Genomic DNA, 13894 nt, shown 5'->3' with positions numbered 1-13894 from the left:
CATTTATGTATAATACATAGATTATGACACCAATATTTAATATCAGCTTAAAACTTGTAAATAATACCAATTAATGACGTTAAAATAACATCAGTCTGCGATAGAGTGGCGAGGCATATCACTGAGTAGGCACAAATTACGGCCGCTGCGAATTCTCTGTATGAACAAGGCAGAAATATCAATTTTAATGTAAAATAAGTATTCTGATTTATCATAAACTTTAAAATTTTCCAAATTGGACATAGAACCCAGATTGTAAATCCCCTCTATTTTTTTTTAATTATTTTGGATTTTGTTGACAATATCATGGCGTTTAGCCCTTTCAGACATTGCTTTGCTGTTTCCCCTATAGTGAAGAGGGGTCTGTTTGTAGTAGGTTTGCCCAAATTATGGGCGGTACAGAATAGCAAGGTACATTATTAGTATTAATCTAAAATAGATTTTCTGTCATATTAACTTTAAAATTTCATAATGTGTATATATAGACCAAAATTATAAATGTGAAGTAGAAATATTCTGAAGTGGAAGTAAAGAAATTCATAAATACTTGAATAAGTTGGTGCGATTTTGTTGACAAAAACTATGACGTTTAACCATTGTTTGACCAAATCAGACTATGACGTTTTAGAAAAGCTCTGACCCTCCAGTCACGGCTTTTCATTTTATTCTAATGTTTTTAATTTGAAAAAAATTATGAGTCTTATTTTTAGGTAGACTCAAACGCGAATGGGCTACTGGGAGAAATAGTTCAAATAGAAAAATGACAGAAGTAAAAATTTGATGACTAGGTTTGACGGTTTTGAGTCGGCTCATAAAGTGAGACACAGTTTGGTTTTCGGAGAAGCCAGTCTACTAGTCATGCTGTTATCCATTTCTTTGATTTCATGAATAATAATCCAGAAACGGACGCAAAATTCCTCCTACAGTATTCTTTAATTAAAAAAAAAAATTATACAGTAGATTTTAGTGTTTTATTGCGAAGAATGGAATGTATAGGTATAAAAGGATTATGCTTAAAATTGTTTGAAAGTTATTTGAATGGTAGGCTTATTAATGTTATGATTGATGATGTCACTCCTTCCCGGTTTCATGTTACTTGTGGGATTCCCCAAGGATCGGTCCTTGGTCTTCTACTGTATTTGATATATGTTGATAGAATGAGATTTCACCTGTCAGATTCGTGTCTGACCTCGTTTGCTGATGACACTGCTTTAAGATTTTCTATTCAGTGATTAAATAGTTTGGGTTTGAAGGTTAATCGTGTTTTAAAAAGTTTTCATGTTTTTACTAATTTAAGCTTACTATATGTTAATATTGCGAAGACCAGTTTTGTTTTACATTCAAGAGTAAGTGAGCCCCAGGGAATTGATGGATAAATTTCTTTTGCGAAGGAGCCTGTTAAATGTGTGCACGAGATACGATTCTTTGGTATCTACCTAGATTACAATCTTTTGGGGAAACGATATAGTGATGATGTTGCAACGAAAATCGCACAAGGGCTTGGAGTAATTCGACATTGGAGTAGATCAAAAAAGTTCATATAAATGTATTATTCCACATTCACAAACATAGAAATAAATTAAACAACTCTTTCCCGCTAGGGAAAACCTAGGAGGGTTTGTGGTTGCGCGAATGTCCACGTAACTAATTACCTATTAACTCAACTATTTACTTAAACCTCAACTATTTAATTAAATCTATTGTAAATAAACAAAAATAAATAAACTATGATCTATGTATGTGAAAATATAGATTAATAAATTAAAAACTGAATTAAAAATAATAGATAAATAAAAAATAAAAGAAAAGAAAATTGTCCACCCTTTTTATCACTTTTATATAACGCTTTAACCCACCCATATATTCCATATGGATGTATACTGTCGTCAACCAACTTTTATTGAAATTTTAATGGTAGATACTTAGAAAACGTTAACGATACTGAGGCGTGTTGTAAGTTGTAATAAACTTAAAGTGCTTAATGTTGGACAATTTCGAGATTACCGAGCAGGATCAGTCCTGAGGTATTTCGTGGTTTTTATAGAGATAGTAAATCACTCCATATTTATAGTATCTGCAAAGCTGATAATCTAGTTATCAAATACAGAATTGGAGCTGGAGTTGGTTTTTCTGTCATGTATCTAGGTCCTAAGGTTTGGAGTTCTCTTCCAGAGAACAATTCTCTTCCGTGTGGCGGAGCAACTTTGTTTGTTTAAGCTTAAACTGAAAAACTTTCATTTGGGTCTTGGTTCATAGACTATTTTAATTTTTCCCTTTTCTTTTCTCTTTTTTTGTTTTGATTATTATTATTATTATGTTTTTTTGGAATACTTTATTTTAATTTTCATGATTAGAGATTGGCCATAATTTGGCTGTTTTATTTCCTTTTTTGTTTGTTTTTTTTCTTTTGTTAAGAGTTTTGTTTGTTTAAGTCGACGTATTTGCAACTTTATGGTATAGAAAAGAGTCCCGATGGTGTATAATCTGGTGCATAAGCGATGGTATATAACTGATACCTCTGAGGTGGTGTAGATGAAAAATTAGATGATAGATTTGATGTACTCAGAGCTTGCAATTTGCGGATATGAATGTGTCAAGCCTTGTCTCTGATCATCAAGGGATTTGAAATTGAAATGTTTTAGTTGAATGTTCCATTATATTTTAAAATATTTACAGTTGATTTAAATGAATTTAATCTCTTTTTCATATAGTTTTCTTTTGTAGGAATACTTACAAAAACTTGGGTCTGATAAAAGCTGTGAAGTTCCAACAGAAGAAATGTTTCGACGTTTTGAAGACTGGTTCAGAAATCAAAACAACAACTCACAGCCTGCAAGCACAAGAGTTCCTGAACTTGAAAGAACTAGCATTTCTAGTCTCACAAATCCACTTCTTAGTTCAGATACATCACAAGTAAGGTCAATGTCTTACCATGTACATGTTTGGATACATAATTTGCATATGAGGGGTGTCAATCAAAACTGAGACTCCTTCATTGGTAACATCTCCCCTCTACCTGTTCTTATTTCTACTTTTGCCTTATGGGAGAGGCACTTGTCCCTTTTCCCAGCCTTCAGAACCCAGATCAGAAGAATGGAATACTTAATATAAACAAGGGTTGTGACCAAACTGACTAGACATTGGGCAGAAAACCGATTAATAGTGAAAACTGAAAACGGAATGAATTTTCCGTCACTGATTGAAAATTCAGTCACTGACAGTCTGTAAAACAAAGTTGGACAAAATGCTGATATTTCCGGTTTGAACTATGCTTCAAATCGGATTAATATTAATTTGTATATAAATAATAAAATACAGTAGTAAACAATAGTTGATTAACAATATGAATAAATACACATGAAAAAATAAATCACAATCAGTGAAAAATATTGGATTAAATTTTAAGGTGGAGATAGACACACAAAATCCGCATTGATATTTTCTATGTCGTATCTATTACCTTAAACTAAATCAGAAACACTTAAAATACTAACAGAAAACCGGCTTTTGCCAATTTTAAGTTTGAGACGAAAAAGTATAAAGGACAAAATAATCAAAGAAAGACGAATAGAGTCTTGTCAGAGCCAATCTTTTACAGCTTCCTTGGTGTGCAACAATCTTTGCATGACTTTTTTTTATTTTTTTAAAAAAAGATTTTTTTTTTATTTATTTTTTAATTTTTTCTTAGTATTTCAGCAACAAACCGTTTATGAAATAATTGTTAGAATGTCAACTTAAGATACCCAGGTTCACCAATTATAATTTACCAGAAAGAGATTGAAATCATTACAATGAAAGGGAGTAATTGTTGTATAATTATAGGGGGAATTGTTTGTTCTTAAGGAATCAATAACATGATGGCCAGAAATAGGAGTGTACAGCAAATGGGTATTTAATGATTTGTTTTTGTATTGATATCTTGATGCCATTTTTATTTTCAAAATAAATCTATAAATATTGTATTTCTATTATTTATTTTTATTTCTAGATTATGTCGTCAAGTTTCGGAACTGGGCGGACCAGGGTTCGAACAACTTTTGACCCTGATTTTGAACTCCCTCGTCTCCAAAAATGGTTTCTGGAAAATCCTCATCCTACCCGGTCTCAGGTGAGCTTACCTATTAAATCTTTTATTTGTTCACATTAGCTCTTATATTATGGCAATGAACTGTAAGTAAGGAGCGACCTGGTTCAGTAGTAACCGAAACCTTAAATCACGAAATTTTGATACTGATAGTTATATCAAAAGAATCGGACTTTTAAGCTGATTTCAAATTATTAAGTGCCATTAAGTTTAGTCTTATCCATCAAAGGTTCGGAGCTTGAGATTATTTCCCTTATTTTTTTTTACAAAAAAGGGGAATCACTTCTTAAAAGTCATAGGAATTGAATGAAAACCACACCATCAGATTCACCGTATCAGAGAACCCCACCGCAGAGGTTTCAAGCTCCTATCTGCCAAAATAATGAGTTTTGTATTTTTTTTTGTGAGAAGAAAGATCACGGATGCATGTTTTTTTTGTTCGTTTGTTTAGTCCTAGAATACTGGGAGAGGGCTCATTCGACATTAAAATTTCTGGTGCCTTTTTGAAGTAACCAAAAAGATTGGAAGGAAACTGGGTCCTCTCCCACACCCATTTTTTTCCCGAAATCATATGATCAAAATTTTCAGATAGCCATTTTGTTCAGTTTTGTTGAAAGATCAAACAGTCATGTCTTTAGGTGTAGGATGACCCCCAACAGTCCGTAGTGAGAGGCCTGAATGTTATGAAATTCGCCCATTGTTTACGTATGGTATTTGTTATTGTGAAATATATTATTTTTTTTCTTTCTTTGGGCGGATGGTTGTGCTTGGAGTTAAATTCTATAGGGAGAATATTCTTTGGGGAGGTAAATTTCAGGGGGGGGGGGGGTGAATATTCCAGAGGATATGTTATACTGGAGGATTTTAAAAGAATTACTATGTGAATTTCGTTTTAATTCTCTTACATTCTCTGTGTCAAATTTTTGCATGTGGAGATACCGGGGCAATTATCCAGGTGCTTTTTTCCGCGTGTTTTGTTTTCTAGGAAATAATTTCCATGGAAGGGGGCATTTTCGCAGTGATCAAGAAACAGATTAAAACCGATTAGCGATTAAAATATTATTCAAATGAAAGAATGCTAAGGAAAAAATTTTCAGGCTGAATCGTCCGCAAGCAATTTTACAGGGAGGGAGGTTCTCAGCGAGAATGAAACTTTCTGGGATGAATTTTATGGGGGGGGGGCACTCTACGTTGGATGAAATTTCTACGGAGTTTTCTGTGGAGGGGAGGGTAAATTTCACAGAGGGTGAGCCAGATTTACCGGTATTATTTGAAAACGAACAGGAATTATTCCATACATAAAGGGTTGCCTCCTCCTCAACACCTTACTCTTTACTCTAAAGTGTGACTGTTTGCTAAAATTGAAACACAGGGGCTGTTTAATTAGAATAAGAAGTTTTTTTAGAAGTGCTAACAGCCTTAGTTCAAAAAGCAAGATATAGAGGAGGAAGAACTCTTCATATACGGAATAAATATGGCAAAATTAACCTTAAAGTTTTGGTTTAATTTTTAATTAACGGTGACTCAAATTCGAACCTGGATCAGTTGATAAAACGTTCAGAAATGAAATAAAAGAAAAAATTTTTTTTTAACAAAAATTAAGGAGTGACATTAAAACTTAAAATGAACAGAAATTATTCCGTATATGAAAGGGACTGTCCCTTCCTTGACCCCTTTTGCTCTTTACGCTAAAGTTTTTATTGACTTAAAACGTAGAGTTGTGACAAAAAGTCAGACTGTAGCGTAAAGAGCGAGGAAAGGACATAGATTAGGTTGGAGGAGGAGCGTGCGTAGCTGTGTTGGCCTCAGGCGGCTTGGTGCTGCAGTGAGTTATTAGTAGTAGTAGTAGTAGTATTTCAGATGCGGGTAATTTTTTGTTCCCTTTTAAGTGTTAATGCCACTCCTTACTCTCAGTTTAAAAGACTTAATTTTTTTTTATTTATTTATTCGCTCTACAATGACGGTTATTCTATTCAATAATAATAACATATATGATTTATTTTTAATCTATCTTTTTCTTATAAAATAATATTTACAGGTGGACACTTTTTTTTTTACAATGATTACAATAATTATTTTCTAAAAAGTAAGTGAAGAAAAAATAATATAAAACTTTATAACTTATAGGAGGAAAAATTCACATCAGGGTGCTAAAATAGATTTGAAAATTAATATTAAAAAGACTAACTCACTAGTGAAGATGAACAGGTGACGTTGGGTAACGAAAAGATTGATCAGGTGGGCAGCTTCACTTACCTTGGTAGTATCAAACAGTTCGTGGTAACGAACTGTAGTAAGGAGCGACCCGGCTCAATAGTAACCAAAACTCTAAAAAATGGAATTTTGATACCAATAGCTACATCAAAAGAATCGCATTTTAATGCTGGTTTTAGCCATCAAAAGTCTTACCCATCAAAAGTTACGAGCCTGAGAAAATTTGCGTTATTTTAGAAAATAGGGGGAAACGCCCCCTAAAAGTCATAGAATCTTAACGAAAATCACACCATCAGATTCAGCGTATCAGAGAACCCTACTGTAGAAGTTTCGAGCTCCCATCTACAAAAATGTGGAATTTTGCATTTTTTGCCAGAAGGCAGATCACGGATGCGTGTTTATTTGTTTTTTTGTTTTTTTGTTTTTTTTTTGTTTTTTTTCCCCAGGGGTGATCGTATCGACCCAGTTGTCCTAGAATGTTGCAAGAGGGCTCATTCTAACGGAAATGAAAAGTTCTAGTGCCCTTTTTAAGTGACCAAAAAAATTGGAGGGCACCTAGGCCCCCTCCCACGCTAATTATTTTCCCAAAGTCAACGGATCAAAATTCTGAGATAGCCATTTTATTCAGCGTAGTCGAAAAACCTTATAACTATGTCTTTGGGGATGACTTACTCCCCCACAGTCCCCGTGGGAGGGGCAACAAGTTAGAAACTTTGACCTGTGCTTACATATAGTAATGGTTATTGGGAAGTATACAGGCGTTTTCAGGAGGATTTTTTTGGTTTGGGGGAGGGGTTGAGAAGAGGGGGATATGCTGGGGGAACTTTCCTTCGAGAATTTGTAATGGGAGAAGAAAATTTCCATGAACGGAGAGCAGGATTTACTAGCATTATTTAAAAAAAAAAAACAATTAAAAAATAAAAGTGAAAAAGCTTTTTCAGCTGGAAGTAAGGAACAGCAATAAAACTTAAAACAAACAGAAATTATTACCCATATGAGGGGCTCACCTCCTTCTAATACCTCGCTCTTTACGCTAAAGTATTTTCGGTAATTTCAACTACTTATTTGACGGCTTTTGTGATTCAGGGGGTCATTCTTAATGAATTGGGATAAAATTTAAGCTTTAGTGTAAAGAGCGAGGTACTGACGATGGGGCGAATCCCCTCATATATGTAATAAAAACATGAGAATACAAAAGTTCTTTACGTAAGCTAATTTATAAGTTACGTAAATCTTTTACCAATAAAAAGATTCGTAAAAAATTAAAAGTTCTAGTTGCCTTTTTAATTAACCAAAAAATCGGGGGGCAACTAGGCTTCGTCCCCCGCTCTTTTTTTCTCAAAATCATTCGATCAAAGTTATGAGAAAGCCATTGAGCCAAAAAAAAAATATGCAAATTTCGTTTTGTTTATTCCTCTGCGGAGAGCCAAAATCAAAACATGCATTGATTCAAAAACGTTCAGAAATTAAATAAAAAAAACAAGTTTTTTCAACTGAAAGTAAGGAGTGATATCAAAACTTAAAACGCACAGAAATTATTTCGTATATGAAAGAGGCTGCTTCCTCATAAACGCCCCGCTCTTTACGCTAAAGTTTTTTACTGTTTTAGAAAGAAGAATTGAGAGAAAGAGTCAAACTTTAGCGTAAAGAGCGGGGCGTTGATGAGGAAGCAGCCTCTTTCATATACGAAGTAATTTCTTTGCGTTTTAAGTTTTGATGTCACTCCTTACTTTCAGTTGAAAAAACTTGTTTTTTTTATTTAATTATTAGTAAAGACGGTGGGAGCAGTGAAGAAGTTAACAGTAGAATAGCCAAGGCTCAGGGTGTGCTTTCACAGTTAAAAAAAGTTTTGAAGAATACGAAGATAAGTCTGCAAACCAAGATTAGAATATTGGAAGGTATAGTGATGACACTTGTTAAATATGGCTCTGAAGCATGGGTTCTCCAAAATTCGGATGAAGATTTACTAGATGTTTTCCAGGGAAATTGCCTATGGATTGTTCTGGGTACCTGGGTGACTGACTGTATTTCAAGCAGTAGACTTTACAAAAAATATGGTTTTATCACACTTTTTAGGGCTATAATGAAAGAAAGGTTGAGATGGCTAGGGTACGTGTTGTGGATGAAGGATGACAGATTGCCAAAGATTGTCCTTTTCGGCCAACCGTTTTGGGCTAAACGGACAGCAGGTATTCCTTGTCTGGGGTAGCAGGATGCAATAAAGAAGGATTTAAAGGAATTGGGTACTTCCTGGAAGGGTGTAAGTAGGGAGGCTTTGAATAAGTTGGGATGGAGGAGAAGCTTGCGCAGCTGTGTTGGACCCAGACGGCCTGGTGTTGCGAATGCGACAAGAAAAGAAATAGTAAAATAACACGATATTTCGCCTGTATCTAAACTAGGCGTCCTCAGCGCAAGAAAAAGAGGACTAAACTAAAAACATATAAAACCACCACCAATAATAATAAATACAATTTTCGCTACTGATCCACGTAGGGAAAAGAAGCTATTCGAGTTACTTCAATGATAATGTCAAAGCAACTGAGGAAAATTATGAAAATCGAAACTAAATTAACTATTCTGTTGTGAAATAATCCTCTTGTTGGCTAATATTGAAGATAATATTTAAATTCCCCGTGTCTCTATTTATTGAAAGATTAGCAAACATATGATTTTAATTTCTGTAGCCTCCCTCGCCTACTGAGAAAAACCCCCTATCAGTAGAAATAGCTGTAGCCTCATCAAATTTTATAAAATGTTCTGGATGAAAGAATGTATATTCAGCCAGAGCCGAAACAAAAGTTTCAGGAGGTTTTCTTAATTGTAGGGTTGTTTCTATTGAGTTGCGATGCTCAATAAATCTTTCAATAAACTGTTGGTGAGTTCTACCACTATAAAACTCTCCATAAGAACAAGGAATTTTATTCACCCCCCTAACTAAATCTCTCCGGGTTAAATCCTTCCCAGAATTAAGGAAACTACCTAATGGTCTCACTGATTGGAAACACGTATCAGTGTTATGCTTACGCAAAATTCGTTTTAGCATTTCCCCCAAAATTGGTGCATAAGGCAAAGAAATGAAACTTTTCGGCTTAATTAATTCTGTACATTGTGAAACTCCAATAACCCTATTGTTTTATTTAATGCGTCTATTTTTTATTATTTTGTCAGGTAATAAAATAAAATATCCCTCAAATACAACAATTCAGAATCTAACAAAAGCTATGAGCTCATATGGCACTTGTGACAAGGTCGGAATAGCCAAGAGCTCGTATGGCATGATCTCTATCAAAATTTTAAGAATCCTTCAACCCCTCAGATGGTCGAATCAGGGAAAACGACTCTTTCAAGTCAATTTATGCAGCTCCCTGACACACCTACCAATTTTCATCGTCCTGGCACGTCAAGAAGCACCAAACTCGCCAAAGCACTGAATCCAATACCCCTAACTTCCCCAAGTAGAGTGGATCCTTTCCGGTTACGTCGATCACGAATCAAGGACATTATAAGCGTTTTCCATGATTTCCGGTTTCCCCCTCCAAATTCCCCCAATCTCAACAGATCTGGTCGGTATTTGAAATAAAAGCTCTGAGACATGAGTTCCTTCTAAACATTAAGTTTCATTAAGATCCGGTCACCCGTTCTTAAGTTAAAAATACCTCAATTTTTCAAATTTTTCAAATTAATAACCCGCAGCTCCCCCATAGAGAACGGATCCGTTCCAATTATGTCGATCACGTATCTATAGCTTGTGTTTATTCTTCCCATCAAGTTTCATCCCGATCCCTCCACTCTAAGCGTTTTCCAAGATTTCCGGTTTCAGCACTAGATCCTTCTAGATATCAAATTTCATTAAGATCTGATCACCCGTTAGTAAGTTACAAATACCTCATTTTTTCTAATTTTTCCGAATTACCCCCCCCCCCCCCCCCCCCCCAACTCCACTAAAGAGGGCGGATACGGTCCGGTTATGGCAGTCACTTATCTTGACTTGTGCTTATTCTTCTCACCAAGTTTCATCCTGATCCCTCGGCTCTAAGCGTTTTCCAAGATTCTAGGTCCCCCCTAACTTTCCCAAAGTCACCGGATACGGTCGGGATTTAAAATAAGAGCTGTGAGACACTATATCCTTCGAAACATCCAATTTCAATAAGATCCGATTGCTCCATAATAAGTTAAAAATACCTCATTTTTCAGAATTAACCCTCCCCTCAACTCCCCCAAAGAGAGCGGATGCGTTCCGGTTATGTCAATCTAGTATATAGGACTTGTGCTTATTTTTCCCACCAAGTTTCCTCCCGATCCCTCCACTCTAAGCGTTTTTCAAGATTTTAGGTTCTCCACCCCTACTCCCCCCAATGTCACCTGATCCGGTCGGGATTTAAAATAAGAGCTCTGAGACACAATATCAATCCCAATATCAAATTTCATTAAGATCCGATCACTCGTTTGTAAGTTAAAAATACCTCTTTTTTCCAATTTTTCCACCGTCCCCCCCCCCCATCCCAGATGGTCGAATCGAAACGACAATTTCTAATTTAATCTGGTCTGGTTCCTGGTGCACCCGCCAAATTTCATCATCCTAGCTTACCTGGAAGTGCCTAAAGTAGCAAAACCGGGATAGACAGACCGACAGACCGACAGAATTTGCAATAGCTATATGTCACTTGGTGCCATAAAAACTCTTGGGAGCAAATTCTGAACGCCCTATCCACCTGTGCAATCACAACCCCTCGTTTCACTGAAATAGGGTGGCAAGAATGAAAGTTCAAATATCTATCACCATGTGTAGGTTCTCTATATATTGCTTATTTTTCCCACCAAGTTTCCTCCCGATCCCTCCACTCTAAGCGTTTTTCAAGATTTTAGGTTCCCCGCCCCAACTCCCCCCAATGTCACCTGATCCGGTCGGGATTTAAAATAATAGCTCTGAGACACAATATCAATCCCAATATCAAATTTCATTAAGATCCGATCACCCGTTTGTAAGTTAAAAATACCTCTTTTTTCCAATTTTTCCAATTTAACCGTCCCCCCCCACTCCCTCCCAGATGGTCGAATCGGGGAAACGACAATTTCTAATTTAATCTGGTCTTGTTCCTGATACACCTGCCAAATTTCATCATCCTAGCTTACCTGGAAGTGCCTAAAGTAGCAAAACCGGGATAGACAGACCGACAGACCGACAGAATTTGCAATCGCTATATGTCACTTGGTGCCATAAAAACTCTTGGGAGCAAATCCTGAACGCCCTATCCACATGTGCAATCACAACTCCTCGTTTCACTGAAATAGGGTGGCAAGAATGAAAGCTCAAATATCTATCACTATGTGTAGGTTCTCTATATATTGAGAACAATAAATTGAAATCACTTTTAATCAATAGGATATGAAGAAAAGGCAGTTTGTCATTTTCTTCAAACTCCACTGTAGATTTTGCATTTTTTTTCAAAACTATTTAAATTTTTATGGAAAAGGTTAAAGGACTCTAAACCGATTTTCCAAATGCAAACCACATCGTCCATGAATCTGCCCCAGAAACAAAGGAAAAGCCTAAAACTGTGTATAGGGAAGGTCTCAATAGAGTCCGTGAAGAGATTTGCCAACAAAGGAGAGAGAGATGCCCCCATGGCCAAACCAAACACCTGTTTGTAAAATTCACCTCTAAAACAAAAATAAAGAGAATATTCATTTGCAAGGATAACAAGCTTCATAATGACTTCAATCTCCAAACTAGCCATGGTCACATCTTGTATCAAATCAAAGTGCTTTTGTAATTTAAACCTTAATATATCTTCGCACTTTTTCACATTACAATTCGAATGCATGGAAACCATATCAAAAATACAGAAGATACGAAAAATACAGAGAATAAGTTGGAAAATGTGAAATTTTCCAACTTATTAGCCCCTATGGTTAGACAAAGGATGTCTATTCAGTATTCAGTTTCCATCCATGTCTGTGCCGTATTGTAGTGGTGTATTTTCTACCCTCTGGAGCTAAACGCATAGCAGGTCGTCCGCTCTTGGGGTGAGATGATATTATAAAGAAGGATTTCAAGGAAACGGGAACTTCCTGGGAGGGTGTTAAGAGGGAGGCTTTGGATAGATTGGTATGTGGGAGAATCGGGCGTAGTTGAGTTGGCCTCAGGCACCTTGTTGCTGCGGTGAGTTATTGTTAGTTTGCTTGTTAGTTAGTTACACTCTGCAGTTGACGTAGCCCAAACCACAAGGGCGAATTCTGATTATTTTTTTTCTAGATTGTTTGTTCATTAATGAAAAAAACAATTATTGTTTGTGCTCAGTTCTGAACAGGAAGAGGTATAGCAAAACAAAACTGTTAATGCTAACACTCTTTTCTACATTCAAGTGAATTGTTTAATAAATGTCCTTTGTTCAGAGTCATCTTCTGTACTTCTTTATGCCCCTTTCCTTCATACCAATTTCCAGTAAAACACTCTTGTAATAATTAGTCAAGGGAAAATTCCTGTAAGAACTGAGAAACTATAATAATCGCTTTCCTTCTTAGTATTTAGTCCTACATCTGCAAGAATTCAGGATTTTATTCCAAGCTAGAAAGAAGAAAATTTTTATGTAAATACAAAAGAGAAGAAAAAGCTTTAATCTAGGGAAAATTTCTTTGAGAATTGAGAAACTATAATAATCGCTTTCCTTCTTAGTATTTAATCCTATATCTGCAAGAATTAGGGATTTTATTCCCAACTGGAAAGAAGAAAATTCTTATGTAAATACAAAAGGGAAGAAAAAGCTTTAATCTCTACTGCTGGAGTTGGATGAATTAGCACAAATGTAATCAGCAAAGGGAGGAACAGTCCTTTTCTCTACTTATACGAATTCTAATCCAGCTTAAAATTAGCAACAAAAGACAAGGGATTTCCATTTTTAAGTAGGAGTCGAAAAGGTGGATTAGCTTTTGAGGAAATTAATACTGGGAAAATGAAGGTCTGTTATGCTTATGTACGAATAGGAACACATATTTATGTATATGTTTTATCTTTATTCTGAGCTCTAAAGCCTTTTTGTCAATGAAACAGAGAAAAAAGGAAATTGGGCAGATATTCAAATAGCTTTCACTATGTAAAAAAAAAGGATTCAATTGCAACTTAGCCACATGAAGCTCAACTCCTTCAAACTTATCCCATTTTCCACTTTGTGTATCTCAAACTTCATTGAACACAATCCTCATTTAATTCAACCCTGTTTAGTTCAATACCATTCAACCCAACCCTATTTAACTAAATCCCACCCCATGTAACTCAACCCAGCTCAATGTAATCAAACAGTTCGAGGTAACGAACTGTGGTAAGGAGCGACCCGGCTCAATAGTAACCGAAAATCGAAATTTTCATACCAAATGTTATATCAAAAAAATTGTATTTTAATGCTGATTTTAAATATACAAGTTTCATCGAGTTTAGTCTTACCCATCAAAAGTTACGAGCCTGAGAAAATATGCCTTATTTTTACAAAATAGGGAGAAACATCCTTAAATGTCGTTGAATCTTAACCAAAATCACAACATCAGATTCAGCGTATCAGAGAACCCTACTGTAGAAGTTTCAAGCTCCTATCTACAAAA

At 35.6% G+C, this 13894-nt stretch overlaps 1 protein-coding gene across 4 annotated transcripts in view; it reads left to right on the top strand.

The window, feature by feature from the left end:
- The window catches only part of LOC136031631 (homeobox protein dve-1-like), a 128771-nt gene that overhangs the window by 106181 nt on the left and 8696 nt on the right, over window positions 1–13894 (top strand). For all 4 annotated transcript variants that reach the window (XM_065711272.1, XM_065711271.1, XM_065711273.1 and 1 more), the window contains 2 exons: window positions 2725–2913; window positions 3989–4108. In XM_065711272.1, the coding sequence (XP_065567344.1) occupies window positions 2725–2913; window positions 3989–4108 (309 nt within the window). The remainder of the gene's footprint in view (window positions 1–2724; window positions 2914–3988; window positions 4109–13894) is intronic.

The sequence above is a fragment of the Artemia franciscana genome, chromosome 10 (genome assembly GCF_032884065.1).
Source record: "Artemia franciscana chromosome 10, ASM3288406v1, whole genome shotgun sequence".
Classification (NCBI taxonomy): Eukaryota; Metazoa; Arthropoda; class Branchiopoda; order Anostraca; family Artemiidae; genus Artemia; species Artemia franciscana.
The sequence above is the reverse complement of the archived record's forward strand: the minus strand, read 5'-3'. Positions and strand labels throughout refer to the sequence as shown.